General features: G+C 48.2%; 1 protein-coding gene across 9 annotated transcripts in view; it reads right to left on the minus strand.

The window, feature by feature from the left end:
- The window catches only part of sbf1 (SET binding factor 1), a 50763-nt gene that overhangs the window by 3534 nt on the left and 34944 nt on the right, over nt 1-12285 (minus strand). For 3 of the 9 annotated variants that reach the window (XM_049008307.1, XM_049008038.1, XM_049007721.1), the window contains 21 exons: nt 10922-11114; nt 10699-10826; nt 10066-10241; nt 9521-9598; nt 8318-8454; nt 6961-7168; nt 6541-6737; nt 6008-6172; nt 5708-5803; nt 5116-5190; nt 4125-4297; nt 3797-3973; nt 3557-3658; nt 3019-3204; nt 2519-2645; nt 2125-2255; nt 1756-1989; nt 867-974; nt 497-711; nt 288-375; nt 48-179 (listed from right to left, as the gene is read on the minus strand). In XM_049008307.1, the coding sequence (XP_048864264.1) occupies nt 48-179; nt 288-375; nt 497-711; nt 867-974; nt 1756-1989; nt 2125-2255; nt 2519-2645; nt 3019-3204; nt 3557-3658; nt 3797-3973; nt 4125-4297; nt 5116-5190; nt 5708-5803; nt 6008-6172; nt 6541-6737; nt 6961-7168; nt 8318-8454; nt 9521-9598; nt 10066-10241; nt 10699-10826; nt 10922-11114 (3126 nt within the window). The remainder of the gene's footprint in view (nt 1-47; nt 180-287; nt 376-496; nt 712-866; nt 975-1755; nt 1990-2124; nt 2256-2518; nt 2646-3018; nt 3205-3556; nt 3659-3796; nt 3974-4124; nt 4298-5115; nt 5191-5707; nt 5804-6007; nt 6173-6540; nt 6738-6960; nt 7169-8317; nt 8455-9520; nt 9599-10065; nt 10242-10698; nt 10827-10921; nt 11115-12285) is intronic. The other 6 variants (XM_049008394.1, XM_049007947.1, XM_049007794.1 and 3 more) reach the window with 5 other exon arrangements.

Raw genomic sequence — 12285 nt, forward strand, 5'->3', positions numbered from 1 at the left:
ACTGAGCTGTATGCATAGGCATATTCAAGGCCTTGAATGACTCTCACATCAAAGAAGGACTTCTCCTCCATGTTTTTGGGTGCGCCCATCGCGGGGGTGCCCGGGGTCACAGACTCCACATCGGCCAGGTCGATGACGCCCTTGCATTCCTTGTCCTGACGATTGTCGTAGTATCGCAACTGTAGGGGATCAGGAGGAATGAGAGCTCTCTGGGTGTGATCGCCGAGTAACAGTACAGTCACAACCATCACCACCTTTATCTACTTCTCAAATGAGTCACCATATACCTGGTGCTTTGTCTTGTCCAGCACAAACCAGCGAGGTCTCCATGGTTTCAGCAAAGCACCCTTCTTGAAAAGGATGCCCTCAAAAGACCTGGGAATACAGCAGACACACACACACACACTGTAACTAATGAGCTTTGCATAAGCCACACAAGGCAGGCAGAATGTCAAAGAAGAGCATTAAACTGATGCAGAGCATGAAAGGTGCTCACCGGTTCTCACTCTCAGTGCTCTGGAACTGACTGTAGAGTGTACTGGTGCTGGGCCGGCCTGCCACTGCCCCCGCAGGAGAGGTGGTGACACCACTCTGCCCGTCCAGCCCCAGGTTGATGGAGGAGCCCACGGCAGCCTCCTGCAGGTAAAGGCCCTGGGAGCGTCGCTGGTGGCTGAGGTTGGATGACATCAGCAGGGAGCTGGAGAATGAGGCCTGGGTGGAGACACACAGACAACTTTCAAGTTGCAGTCTGCAAGCTCATCTGCAAAGCCTGTCATCTACAGGCTAGAAGGTATATGGTGGTATGATGTCACACATATCATGTAAACTCTGGGAAAGATCCTTGTTGTCCAGCAGAGGAATCTCACCCTGCCATTGCCCTTTGTCTCTGTCCGCTGGGTCGTCTTGATCTTGTCCCAGGTGTCCTTCCACTTGTCTGACACCAGGCCCAACTGCGCCTCTAGGCTTTGCAGCTCCTAGCGGAGACACGCAATCAAAGCTGACGGCACTGGCCAATACTGTGTGCTGATGTTTTGCGACTGAGCATAACACAGGTGTGTTCAGCCTGCAATGACCACTACTAATGACAATTTCAACTCCGGTTGTTACTGTAGGTTATCTACTTTGCAGACTGAAAGCCTACAAAAAACTCAAGGAAAACTATAAACAGCCTCTCTCCAGGTTACGGTGGGGTTATGTTCCAATAAACCTGTCATAAGGCGAAAATACTGTAAGGCGCCACACTGCGGTCCCATGCGTTTCTATGACATTTCCTCAGTGACAAATCACTCTCACATAACAAAATAAAAGACTGCAGCTCCTCAGCCAGTGTAAACAAGACATGTGCTCGTCTTTATGAGCCTTTTCACGTGTTTTCTTGACCCAGTAACATCTGCAAGGATTATCGTATCGTTATCATATGAATAGCGCCATTTGCAAATGGGTGGGCGATCGGCGCTGCTTCCAGACTCATACACTCCAGTTCTTTTTATTCTCCTTACAAAGCTCTAAAAAATATATTTAGTTTCTTCCCATGTATATTTGAAAATTTCCAGGGGTGTTTTTTTAAAATGTTTCTATGACAAAAACTTGTCTTTTTTTTTTTTTTTTTTTTAAATGGTGTGCTGAGATTTCGGTTTGTTTCCGCAGGTGGGATCTCTGACTCCAGAGGGTTAAGGAGACTTAAGGACACCGGTAATCCTGACTTGAGCAAGGTGGCATGGGGCAGGGAGAGACAGTCGGCAGGTGGGTTCTGACCTGGAAGAGTTTGGTTATGGCATCTGGGACCACCTTCATGTGGTTGTCATAGCAGGGCCAGACCACCTTGCGCTGGGACCGGGGGGCGGCGCTGTCTGTCTTCTCGCCTTCCTCAGTAGGTTCTGGCTTCCCCTGTACCAACTCCCAGTCATAGGAGGGGCCCTCTGACAGGGTCTCCTCTGTGTAAAAGCTCCACACCTTCAGGTTGGAGATGTAGCTGTAGGGCTTCAGCACCTGGATATGGGAGGAAGGAGGGAGGGTGATGGTGAAAGACAGTAATACCACTTTACCACCAGGGGGCAGCTGAAATACACAGGGCTGACAGGTGTCAGGGGTTGAAAGTTGCTGAACTGGTGTAAGGAGACTCACCTCGCCGTCTTCAGGGGCATACATGTAGTTGAAAAAAATCGGTGTCTTTTTATTGAGTCGCTCGATGTAATCCCACACTGACTTGTAAACCTGCGGGTTCTTCCTCTCGCCCTTTTCTTCATACATCACACCTACAGGTTGAGCAGGTCACTGTTAGACCGTGACGTTTGCTTCACCACAGCAATCCAGCACAGATGATACACTTGTAGTACTCCTGCCTACCATAATATACTAATCAAGTTTAAACTGTCCATTCCCCTAAGAGTGTACTTTCTACCCAGCTCAAATAAAAAGACAACATATGCTTAGCTGAGCTTTTAAATAAACCCCCAAGGAATTTTAGGCAAATAAATCCCTTTGCAAGTCAAATGACGTTAACACTCAGTCGCCTCACCCAGTTCGATCCTCTCGTAGTCGGAGTCCAGCAGGAAAGTTCGGAAGCGGTTGGAAACATAATGGTAAGCCAGGAACTTCAGGTAGTACTGACTGAACTCAAACTCCATAGGGAACTGCAGGTGAATCTGAGGGGGGGTGGGCATATATAACGTTCAAATTACTTCTTGAATATGCAAAAAAGGCACAGTAGGCAATACAGGCTAATAGACAAATGTCAGTTAAAAACTTTCAATTCACTTGCCTAAGTCTGAAGTAACATGCATGTGAACACAACTATGAAATTTTATGAGTTCAGTTTACACGCAGATTAATATGACTTTTTCCAACATAGAAAGGAATTTAATTGGAAGTAAAGAACAGCTGTACATGCCATTGAATAGAAAATTCTACTTCCAAGAGAAGAGAGAGATAAGGGAATAAGGGAGGTATTTGCAGATAATAGGATGGTAGCTCATTTCGCTCGTATGGAAGACGGTGTCAGGACCCCCCCACACACACCTGATGCACGCAGTCCAGGAACTGCAGGAAGATGGGCGTGAAGCCGCTGCTTTGGCTGGCCAGCGTCTGGGCGCCGCGGTGGCTGAAGCGGTGGCCAAATGACAGCCACTCCTTCTCCACCAGCAACCTGAAGCCGTCGAAGGTGCGGTAGTACGGGTCCGACAGGAGCTGGACCAGCGAGACCACCTGGAGGGGGTGAAAGGGGCATCTGAGAGCTGAGCACATCGGCGCCCCCTACAGAAGCCAAGCGAAGGCAGAGGAACTGCCACAACCAACCTACTACCAAATAAATGCCATAGGAAGTGTGCAGGAGGTTAGGGGATATGCACCAGATATTACCAAACCCATCCAAGAAGAGCTTTGGGGTCCCTCAAGAAGTAAATATCCAGAAAAAGGCTCATGATAAAGGGCAATGATGTCTGGCTGAACTGCATCCCATGTGCAAACTGGCGATAAAACTATTAAACGGTAGCATGACTTAACATGTGAAGGATGGACTGAGGCTCACAAGTGTGCCCTTTCAGCGGTTTTGGGTTACCTGGGTGGTAATGTCCCAGCCGTCCTCCAAGCTAACCATAACTGAGGAGCCCAAGTCCAAGAGTTCTACTACTAGCACAGACACCTGCAGGACCTTGTGAAGCTGGGGGGGGGGGGGGGGGGGAGCACAAGTGAAATATGTCATAATCCACTCAGATTCACAAACCATACGCATATAGGGACAGCAACGGGAGCATCACGAAAAAAGTCACGAAAGAAATCAACCGGGAGTGAACATTACCAGACACATCCACTCGGACTCTTCCAGACACCGGTAGAAGGTCATGTTGGGATCGGTAGAGGTGGAGCTGGGCACGCAGGCCTTCATCAGCTTCCTGAAGCTGGTCTTCACCTGCCGCACGTCGAACACCTCAATGGGAACTACCTCCCACTGCTGGAAGGAGTCCTGCTTGGTGCCCTGTAGGTAGCAAAAATCAGACAGCTTTGCAAGACCTGCTTAGACCTCAGTCTCCTTGAGAATTTCACACAGCGTACGTTTCCTCAGTTGCGGACACAGCAGTTCAGTTTTGACATATCCGGGCCCTGAGACCTAAGATGGGCCGGCTCACCTTCAGCTGAGACTTGTCCCCGATGATGTAGAGATAGGCTCTTTGCTGTCGCAGGAAGTGAGTGTCGGTTGGCCCTCCATTGGCCTGGGGGGATTCCTTACTGGCCAGCCTGTTCCCCACATCGGGGTTGAAGGTACTCAGGCGGTTGCTGTTCCGAATGCTGCCCCACTTGCCTGGGGGGGGGGGGGGGGGGCGCATACATACAGGAATCAAAGACCACACAATGCCAGTCTATACCCACACTCTTGGCACAGACGAGCAGCACCCAAAGCTGTTTTTGGTGGTTCTCAGGCAGGATAGTGGACAAGGTCCTTCTGATGCTTTTCAAGAAGGAAGTTCACCCAATGTGTCTCATTCTCTGTGTTTAAACAGCTGACAGAGCTCTGTATTATCTGTAAGTGTCCTTGAGGTTACATGGAGGCAGCATACAATCAGCTGCGTATCAGCAGATTGTCGGAAGGACACATGCTGACAGGGAAAGTCAACATCGCCAGTTCCACAAATGCATTCTACAGACTTGCTTTCTTGAGTTGGGACTTTCACTTTCACTTTCCTGTTACCATGCATTTCTCTGTGTCATTCACTCTTCATGACTGCCTCATTTAAACCTCACAGGACGGACAGACAGAAGACTCAGTCAAGGACTCGACGCTGGAAATTGGAAATGACTGCTGTCCCCCCCACACTGCTGAGAAACCAAAAACTTCACCACAAGAAAAAGGTCGCTAAAAACCACAATTACCAGCCATTCTGAGAAAGACAAATCAGAAACAGGGAAAGAGATCTGATGTTGGCAGCTGCTGGCTGCTATTTCAGCACAACATTTAAAGCTACTCAAAGTGAACACGGGACAACACAAAGTTAGTCCTGAAAGTGGCAAACAACGATTCGCAGTACTGTGGCGTCAGCTAAGACGGGCCGACACTGCTGTTAGAGAGCCGATTGGTTAGATTTCACTCCATGCCACGGGGGCCTGCTTGGTCCACAATACCTCTGGGAAGGTTTCGGGTCTTCCCTGAAGCTCTCGGGTGAGAGAGGGACACTACCCTCCCTCTCTGACCTAGCGCTGATGTTAAACAGGATAGAGACTCCCATTACTAACAGTGCAGCTGCTCACAGGAAACACACTGTCGCCACCCTACTGGCTGTAACAGAAGCTGGCCTCTCCACCCTTAACACTCACTTTGAGGGGTAATAAAATATAACCCCATCCTCCATGCTCCAACTTACTAGTGTGTAGTCCCAGCTACATATTTAATAATGAAACACAAGTAATATACATTTACATAAAGCTCTGTAATCAAACAGGATTAGTATGAGTAGTGGCCCACTTACAAACATGATGATATTTGTCTCATTTACAAAATAGTTGTAGTGAGGTAATAAGAACATTTAGTGGGATCGATTCATAGAACAGCATGTGAATTCATGTTTGGCTTCCCCAAAAAAAATTAAAATTGACCTGGTCGAAGTTTAGCTAGAAAAGCAATCATATACACGTGACTGCTTCCTCTCCCACATGGAGACCAAGTTGGGAATATACAGGCGCTCCTAAGGATACACAGCAAGACGGGAGCCCTCACCTCCTCTGCTGAAGGTCCCAGGCGTGTCCTCCCTGCTCCCCATCACCTGCTTCATCAGGGCGCCAATCTTGGGCTGCCTCACTTTGTCTGACGAGTCTGGAATCAGTAAGCAGACACAGAGGGGCAAACACCCATTAGCGTCTGATATCGAACCCAGGAAAAGTATCTGGCTGGCCATGTGAAGGTCATGCTCAGCGCGTCTCTAAGGGCTGTTTCATGAGATGCAGTTTCGTTTTACTGATTGTTGTTTTCAGAAAGTGACCCAAATGCCTCAGACAGACTGGTGCAGGCAGAACCCACTGGGATGGGAGTGACGCTGGTGCTGACCGGAGCCGCTCATGTGGGCCGAGGTGAAGCCGCTGAGCGTGTTCCTGCCACTGGCGTCCGAGTAAGACGGCATGGAGCTGACGATGGCCTGCAGGTATTTCTCTTGTTCCAGGCTGGTGGAGTCCGTTTGAGAGGGGCCTTTATGGAGAATAACAGTACTGAGAATCGTTGTCGTGGGAGACCCAAATACTGCACGATGGGAACGTAACAGTTCATGTTCAGGAAAAAAAAAATCTATGTACGCATCAAGAAATACTCAGGTTTTTGATACAATAGCAAAACCTCAACCACCTGAGAGTACTTCAGAGAAAGCCCCATCCAAGTCGGTAAGCTCCGCAAAAGCGCAGATTTCACTACAAATACCGTGGGAGTACTGTGTGCCTTTAGGGGAGCATTTCTTCTCATTGGGCCCCAAACCACAGCATGTTGGCTACATGCAAACCTTGATACATGTTCCCCTGGCAGCGGACAGGGGAACGCGTCTCGAGCCATAGACGAGGTCTCACCTGCACTGGGGGTGTTGGGGGACTTGAAGAAGCCCACCACGCCCTTAGCATGGAGGCCGGCGGAGCGCAGCAGGACGGCCTTGGTGCGGGAGCTCCTCCAGCAGACCACTGGAAAGCGGCACTGTCGGTAGCATCGCGAGATCCGCTGCAGGGTGGGGTCCTGGATGCTCTGTGGTACGATGAGCAGCCCGGGGTAGCTGAACCAAGAGAGTGCTCATTCAAACACAAAGATCGTCTGACATCCTGTAACCTCAGACGGAGCTAAATCTCTCCGAACGGGCCTGACCGCTGGGCTGAAGCGGACACATCAACCTTGATGTAATGAAGTACTTTAGCAACATCAGAAAGAACTGGAAGATAAATAAGCCTAGCGAGATGATGATTCTGAAGGATGGCAGCCTCTCAAGTGACCGGGCTCACCTCCGGCACACGGTGTACATGCGGTTGACGGTAGAGATGCGGAAGGGCTCGTTCTTGGAGCGCGTCAGGCTGTTGCTGAGTGTGCCTAAGCCCAGGCGCTGGTAGTCCCGACAGCAGGCCCGCTCCACCACGCCACTCATGGTCTGCCGGTCCGACGACTTGATGGTGGACGACAAGGTGAGCGAGGTCTGCTCCACCTCCTCCGACACTGAATAACAGTGGGGAGACAAACTGCTTAAAACTCACTCTAAGATGAGTTGAAACTAGCAGTACCCAGAACACCAGATGAAGCCAGCGCTAGAATCTTAAGACATCAGGTGCAACGGTCCGAGGATCCACCCACTCTGCTTCCACCCCGACACCCCCCTAAAATAACTGAAATATGATCGTTGTTACACAGTACAGAGATAATACTGCCCCTCTTTAAGTCCTTCTCTGAATATCATAGCACTAGGGGTGGGGAATATGGCAAAAATATTTCGATTTTTTTCAGGTAGGATCATGATCCACAATCATATCATGATTCTCACGTTGGTTTTTAAGTTTATTTTGCAACTAAACAGGACAACCAATCTAAAATTCCCCATTAGAAAAAATATAGCCCTTCAGACAAAACCGAAAAGAAACACACACTCAGCATACTCTCTTGGGTTTTTTTTTTAATCAGTTAAAAAGGTTTGCTGTGCTGCCTTCCAACGTGTGAATCTTGTCTTTGCAAATGTTGCAAATAACCTTTTGCCCTGTGTCGATTTTGGAAAACCTAAACAATTTCTATATTACTGACATGGAATTCTTTTTAGGGACCAAATCCATGGACCATGTCATCCATGCTGCTCTGTGGCTAAATAGGAAATATGTTATATGTTGCACTTTTTGGCTTAAAAGAGTGAGAGGAAGAAATCCGAAGCACTACCTACTGTTTATTGGTGTGTCGAAAAGGATTTGACTGAGAAAACTACTTTAAAATGTGTGTATGAGCCACAGAACTGCAACGGACATACAGTGCACTGTAGCACGATCATAACCATCACTCCATAAAGGCAGGTCATGGAGACATTTTAATCATTCCTGATCTAGTATTGTCAAATCGTACACCCCTACATAGCCCTACAAAGGTTTTGGAAGATGCAGTCCTGGACTAGGACTGCTCTGATGTATGGAATTCTGAAAATGCGAGAATGGTTTTTACAACGTCTGAGCCAATGAAATCATCGGGGGCACGTTCAGATTTATTTGAGGCTTTTGCCTGAGGCTGGTGATGTCTGCCAAGCTCATTGACGCTCGTGCAGGAATGAAGACACTGGGTAATGAAAGGTCATAACGAGCAGAAACAGGATGTTTACAGCAGGAGACATACCGGAGATCTCGTCCTCATCCAGCTGTGGCTGGACGCTGCCCCGGGTTTCCCACGTTGGGGCCTGATACTTCTTCCGCGTCATGTACTGCCGGCCAATGGTCTTCTTGGCAGTCTTCACCAGGCTCTTAGAGAGTGTTCTGCGGGACAGGAGAATCCCACTGAGGCTCCAGGCAGTACCGGGAAGAGCAATGTTCGGAGAGGAGAGAACAAAGCCCTCCAAGCAGCAGGGGGCAGTAGCTCTCCAGACAGCCGTCTCGACAGGCCGTGCAAAGGAAGTGACACAGTCTGCGCTTGAGTACGCAGCCTCGAGCGAGAGAAGGTCAGGGAGGAAACAAGGCTGAGGTAAAACAGGAAACGCTGGGCCATCCGAGAGAAGTAAAAGACGACCAGGTTTCACACCCACACCCAAGAGCTGATAAAACACCGTGTGGGTCAGGACCCATCTGCTCACAGCCCACGGGTGCACTGACTGCACATGCCACTAGCTCAGGGTGGACACACAGACTGAGCCTCCAGTGTGTACAGTGCCCGGAAGAGCAGCGCTTTGGTGGTGAGACAGATGGAGGTGTGTCAGGTCATGCAGTGCTATCAGGTCACTGGAGAGGCTCCAGACACCGAAGCGATCACCAGGCCTGGGCTAGACCACTAGTACTGACATGGATCGAGGGCCAGGACTGCGGCTCGACTGATCCCAGGAGAGCTATGCTTTTTTGTTCATAATTATGAACTATTCAAGAAGCAAAAGTGGGGGGGAAAAGCTAAGCTAAGGATTGTGTCAGCTTGTCTGCATAGAAACGCATTAAGTTACGTTCAGTCAGCAGTAATTATTTTCACATCAGAAATGGGAGCACTTATCACATGGCCCTAAATGGTATAGCTTAGGTCAGCCTTTCCAGAAAAGACGTCCGGACATCAATCCACAGTGCTTCTGTTTCCGAATATCCCAGTAATCTTTATAAATGTATAAAGTTACACGTCTGCACTTCCTGTGAAGCTCTACGGGTAATTTATGCAGAGGGTTTTTCTTTTTCCTGCATTTAAATGGCTGTGCCACACTGGCGAACGGAAAAAAAATAGATAGATGAGGCATGACATTTTTCTGCCATGAATAATTCAGCGCCAGTACTAGTGTTCTTTCCGTGGCAGCCCGGGAAGGGAGTAAGGAGAGAGGGAATGTGCGCGGAGTGCCTGTAGCGGCCTTACGTAGTGGAGGAGCTCAAACGGGCCAGCGTGTAAACGCCGGACTTGATGCCGTGGAGCGGCTCGCTCGTCTGCCAAGAGCTGAGGCATAAACACACACAAGATGCGCATCACGCCGATTATTACAGCATGGTGGCTGACGATCAGCCGCGCTATTTCGGGGCACCTGATTTGGTAAAAGGAGAAAAACTTTGTCTTTGTAGACAAGCAAACGGCATGTGATTGAAGTACACTGAATTTCAACAACACTGTTAACCATTAACACGGTGCTTCAAAGATGGGTTAAATTATGCACGAACATTATGCAGTATGTATTTCCTGTTGGCAGGCCACACATTAAAATTAAATAAGACATTAACTAAAGATTTGGGAGATGTTTAAACCAGCCATTCCTCACACCACCACTGAAAGATTCAGGAGCGCATGTGTTACAGAGCAGTGAGACATGAGAACAGCCAGTGTGCCTGGCAGACTCGGATGGAGCTCTGTCGGCACAGGTGTGGGCCGGAGTCATCATGACGGCTCCACATGCAGTCTCTCCATCTTACTTCAAAGACTGATTCTTGTCCTTGTGCTTGTGCTCCACCACCATCTTGCCCGATTGGCCCACGGTGAAGGCGAAGGTGCCGTTGACATGTTGGGGGTACCGGAGCTTGTGCAGGTGCTTCCGGAAGACCTCCGCCAGGTCCGAGGCAACCTCTTCGTCGAATGCGATCTTCAGCAGCTGCGAATGGGGTGGAGCAAGCAGCAGAAAAATGTTCTAAGTTGCTAGACATGCATTATATGAAGACCAGCAAGGCGCCTAAATGGCTCCTTGAAATGGAAACACATTACATGGATCTGATTTATTTATTAGACACTAACGCCATGATCTGTTGGGATGATGAAAGGCTGGAGAGTGAGGATTTCCTTGAACGGGAGCATGGCGGAAGGACAAGTGGATGAAGGGGCGTAACTACAATAACTGGCTGAAAGTGTCACTATACCAGTCACACATTGAAATAAAATAAAATTTCTAGGGACCTTAAGTATCAATGGGCTTCATCCAATCAATTAACAGCTTCATTAGCAAACTTTTAAACTAAGCTAGGTTTAAGCATCACCAAATGTTTGAGTGTAATGGTTCTTAAAATACAGTTAGCATTGTTCAAAATTACTTAAGCAGAGCAACTTCAAGCTACCTGGAAGGTGCAGGAGCGGAGCTGCAGACCCTCCTGGATGAATTGGTCCATGGGTATATTGACAGAGATTTTCTTCTCCTTGGTGAGGGAGGCGATGGGGAAGGACCGCGTCACCACCTGCTCCCCGACTGCAGACAGAGGCACAGAGGACCAGGTGACTCCCGTATTTTACATGTCTCCTGGAGGAAGAGCGAGGTTCAAACTGCCTTTACACGGGACTCACCGAGGGGGTCGTTGGGGGTTCCCTTAAAAATGAGTCTATAGGTGGTGAGAAAGACGGCTCCTTCAGCGGGCAGCAGGGGTGGCCCCCCCATGAGGCCTGTGGCCTCCTCCCGCCCATCTGGGATCAGGTGAACCCTCATGCCTTCCATCATCAGCTCCTCGCCTGGCAGAAGACTGGGCCTCAGGAGCTTGGGCTGATGGAGGAACAGCGGCCATTACCCGACGAAGCACACAAAGACTAGAAAACATGTCAGGAATTTTTGCGAGATTATTGTTATTGCTGCAAAAAGTAAACTGAATTCAGAACAAACATGAATCACTGTCGGAATCCTGATCTTAGAATGTGAATAAGTAAATGTGCATAGGAAAGCAAGCAAAGAATAAAATGCAGCTTCTTAATGTGTATTGCACTGAAAGTTGAGTATTAAAATATTTTCAAAGCTGAAAAGCCGTTATCTGGTTTAAATTTTAAACTAATACCAAAAATATAATCTGGTTAGTGGGAAAAATGTCAGAACAATATGGTTCCTCCAGGTAACATGCTCAGCATTTCAGTGCTAACAAACGAGTCTTAGAAATGCACAGAAACATTAGAGGCTAAGGCAGAAATTTAATTCCACATCACACAATAAAGGAAAATCGAAATTGGAGGTTCACTGTTGGGAGGATGTTCACAGAAATTCACTGCAGATATCACACAATGAGTTCTGGCTAATGCACATGTTGGGAGGTGCTGGAGCCTAATAAGGCAGTAATGCCTATAACGGCCTTTCCCAGTTGTGTTTAGGGGCTGAACTCTGAACTGCTCTAAACTCAATTCCTCAAGCATGCAAAAATGTCGAGCCCAGTGACACAGCCGTCTCCATCCGATGCTGACCCAGCACTGGATTGTACCAGTGTCAGCGGTGCTTGCTTATGAAAAAAGGGAAGTCCCAAGAGTAACCTGTCTAGCTCTGAGGCAGATGAAAACTATTGTCTCTCTTATCTTCAGAAGGCATGTCTGCATTTTCTAAATCTTTTAACAAGGTAATAACATTTTTTCACAAAGTGAAACTGAGGCACTCCGTGTCAAACCAGAAACCAACATATCCCTTCCAAGTCTAGTCTTTCTTGTAAGACTGGCACTGCTTAATCTGAAACAGACTTAAGACAATAAAACAAATAGTCCCAAAAAGTTTACTGAACAGATATTCTAGCTCTGCTGGAATTTTTTATTAAATTTTTTTTTAAAGTTGAGAGCCCCACTATCAGCACTGTCCAACAGTGAGTAGAGAACTCCTCAGAGTAAAGGGAACCCTGAAAGGAGAAACGATAGCCAAGATTTCAAGGTCAACAACCTGCATGCACTGCTCAGTCAGTCACACC

Source organism: Brienomyrus brachyistius, chromosome 1 (genome assembly GCF_023856365.1).
Source record: "Brienomyrus brachyistius isolate T26 chromosome 1, BBRACH_0.4, whole genome shotgun sequence".
Lineage (NCBI taxonomy): Eukaryota > Metazoa > Chordata > Actinopteri > Osteoglossiformes > Mormyridae > Brienomyrus > Brienomyrus brachyistius.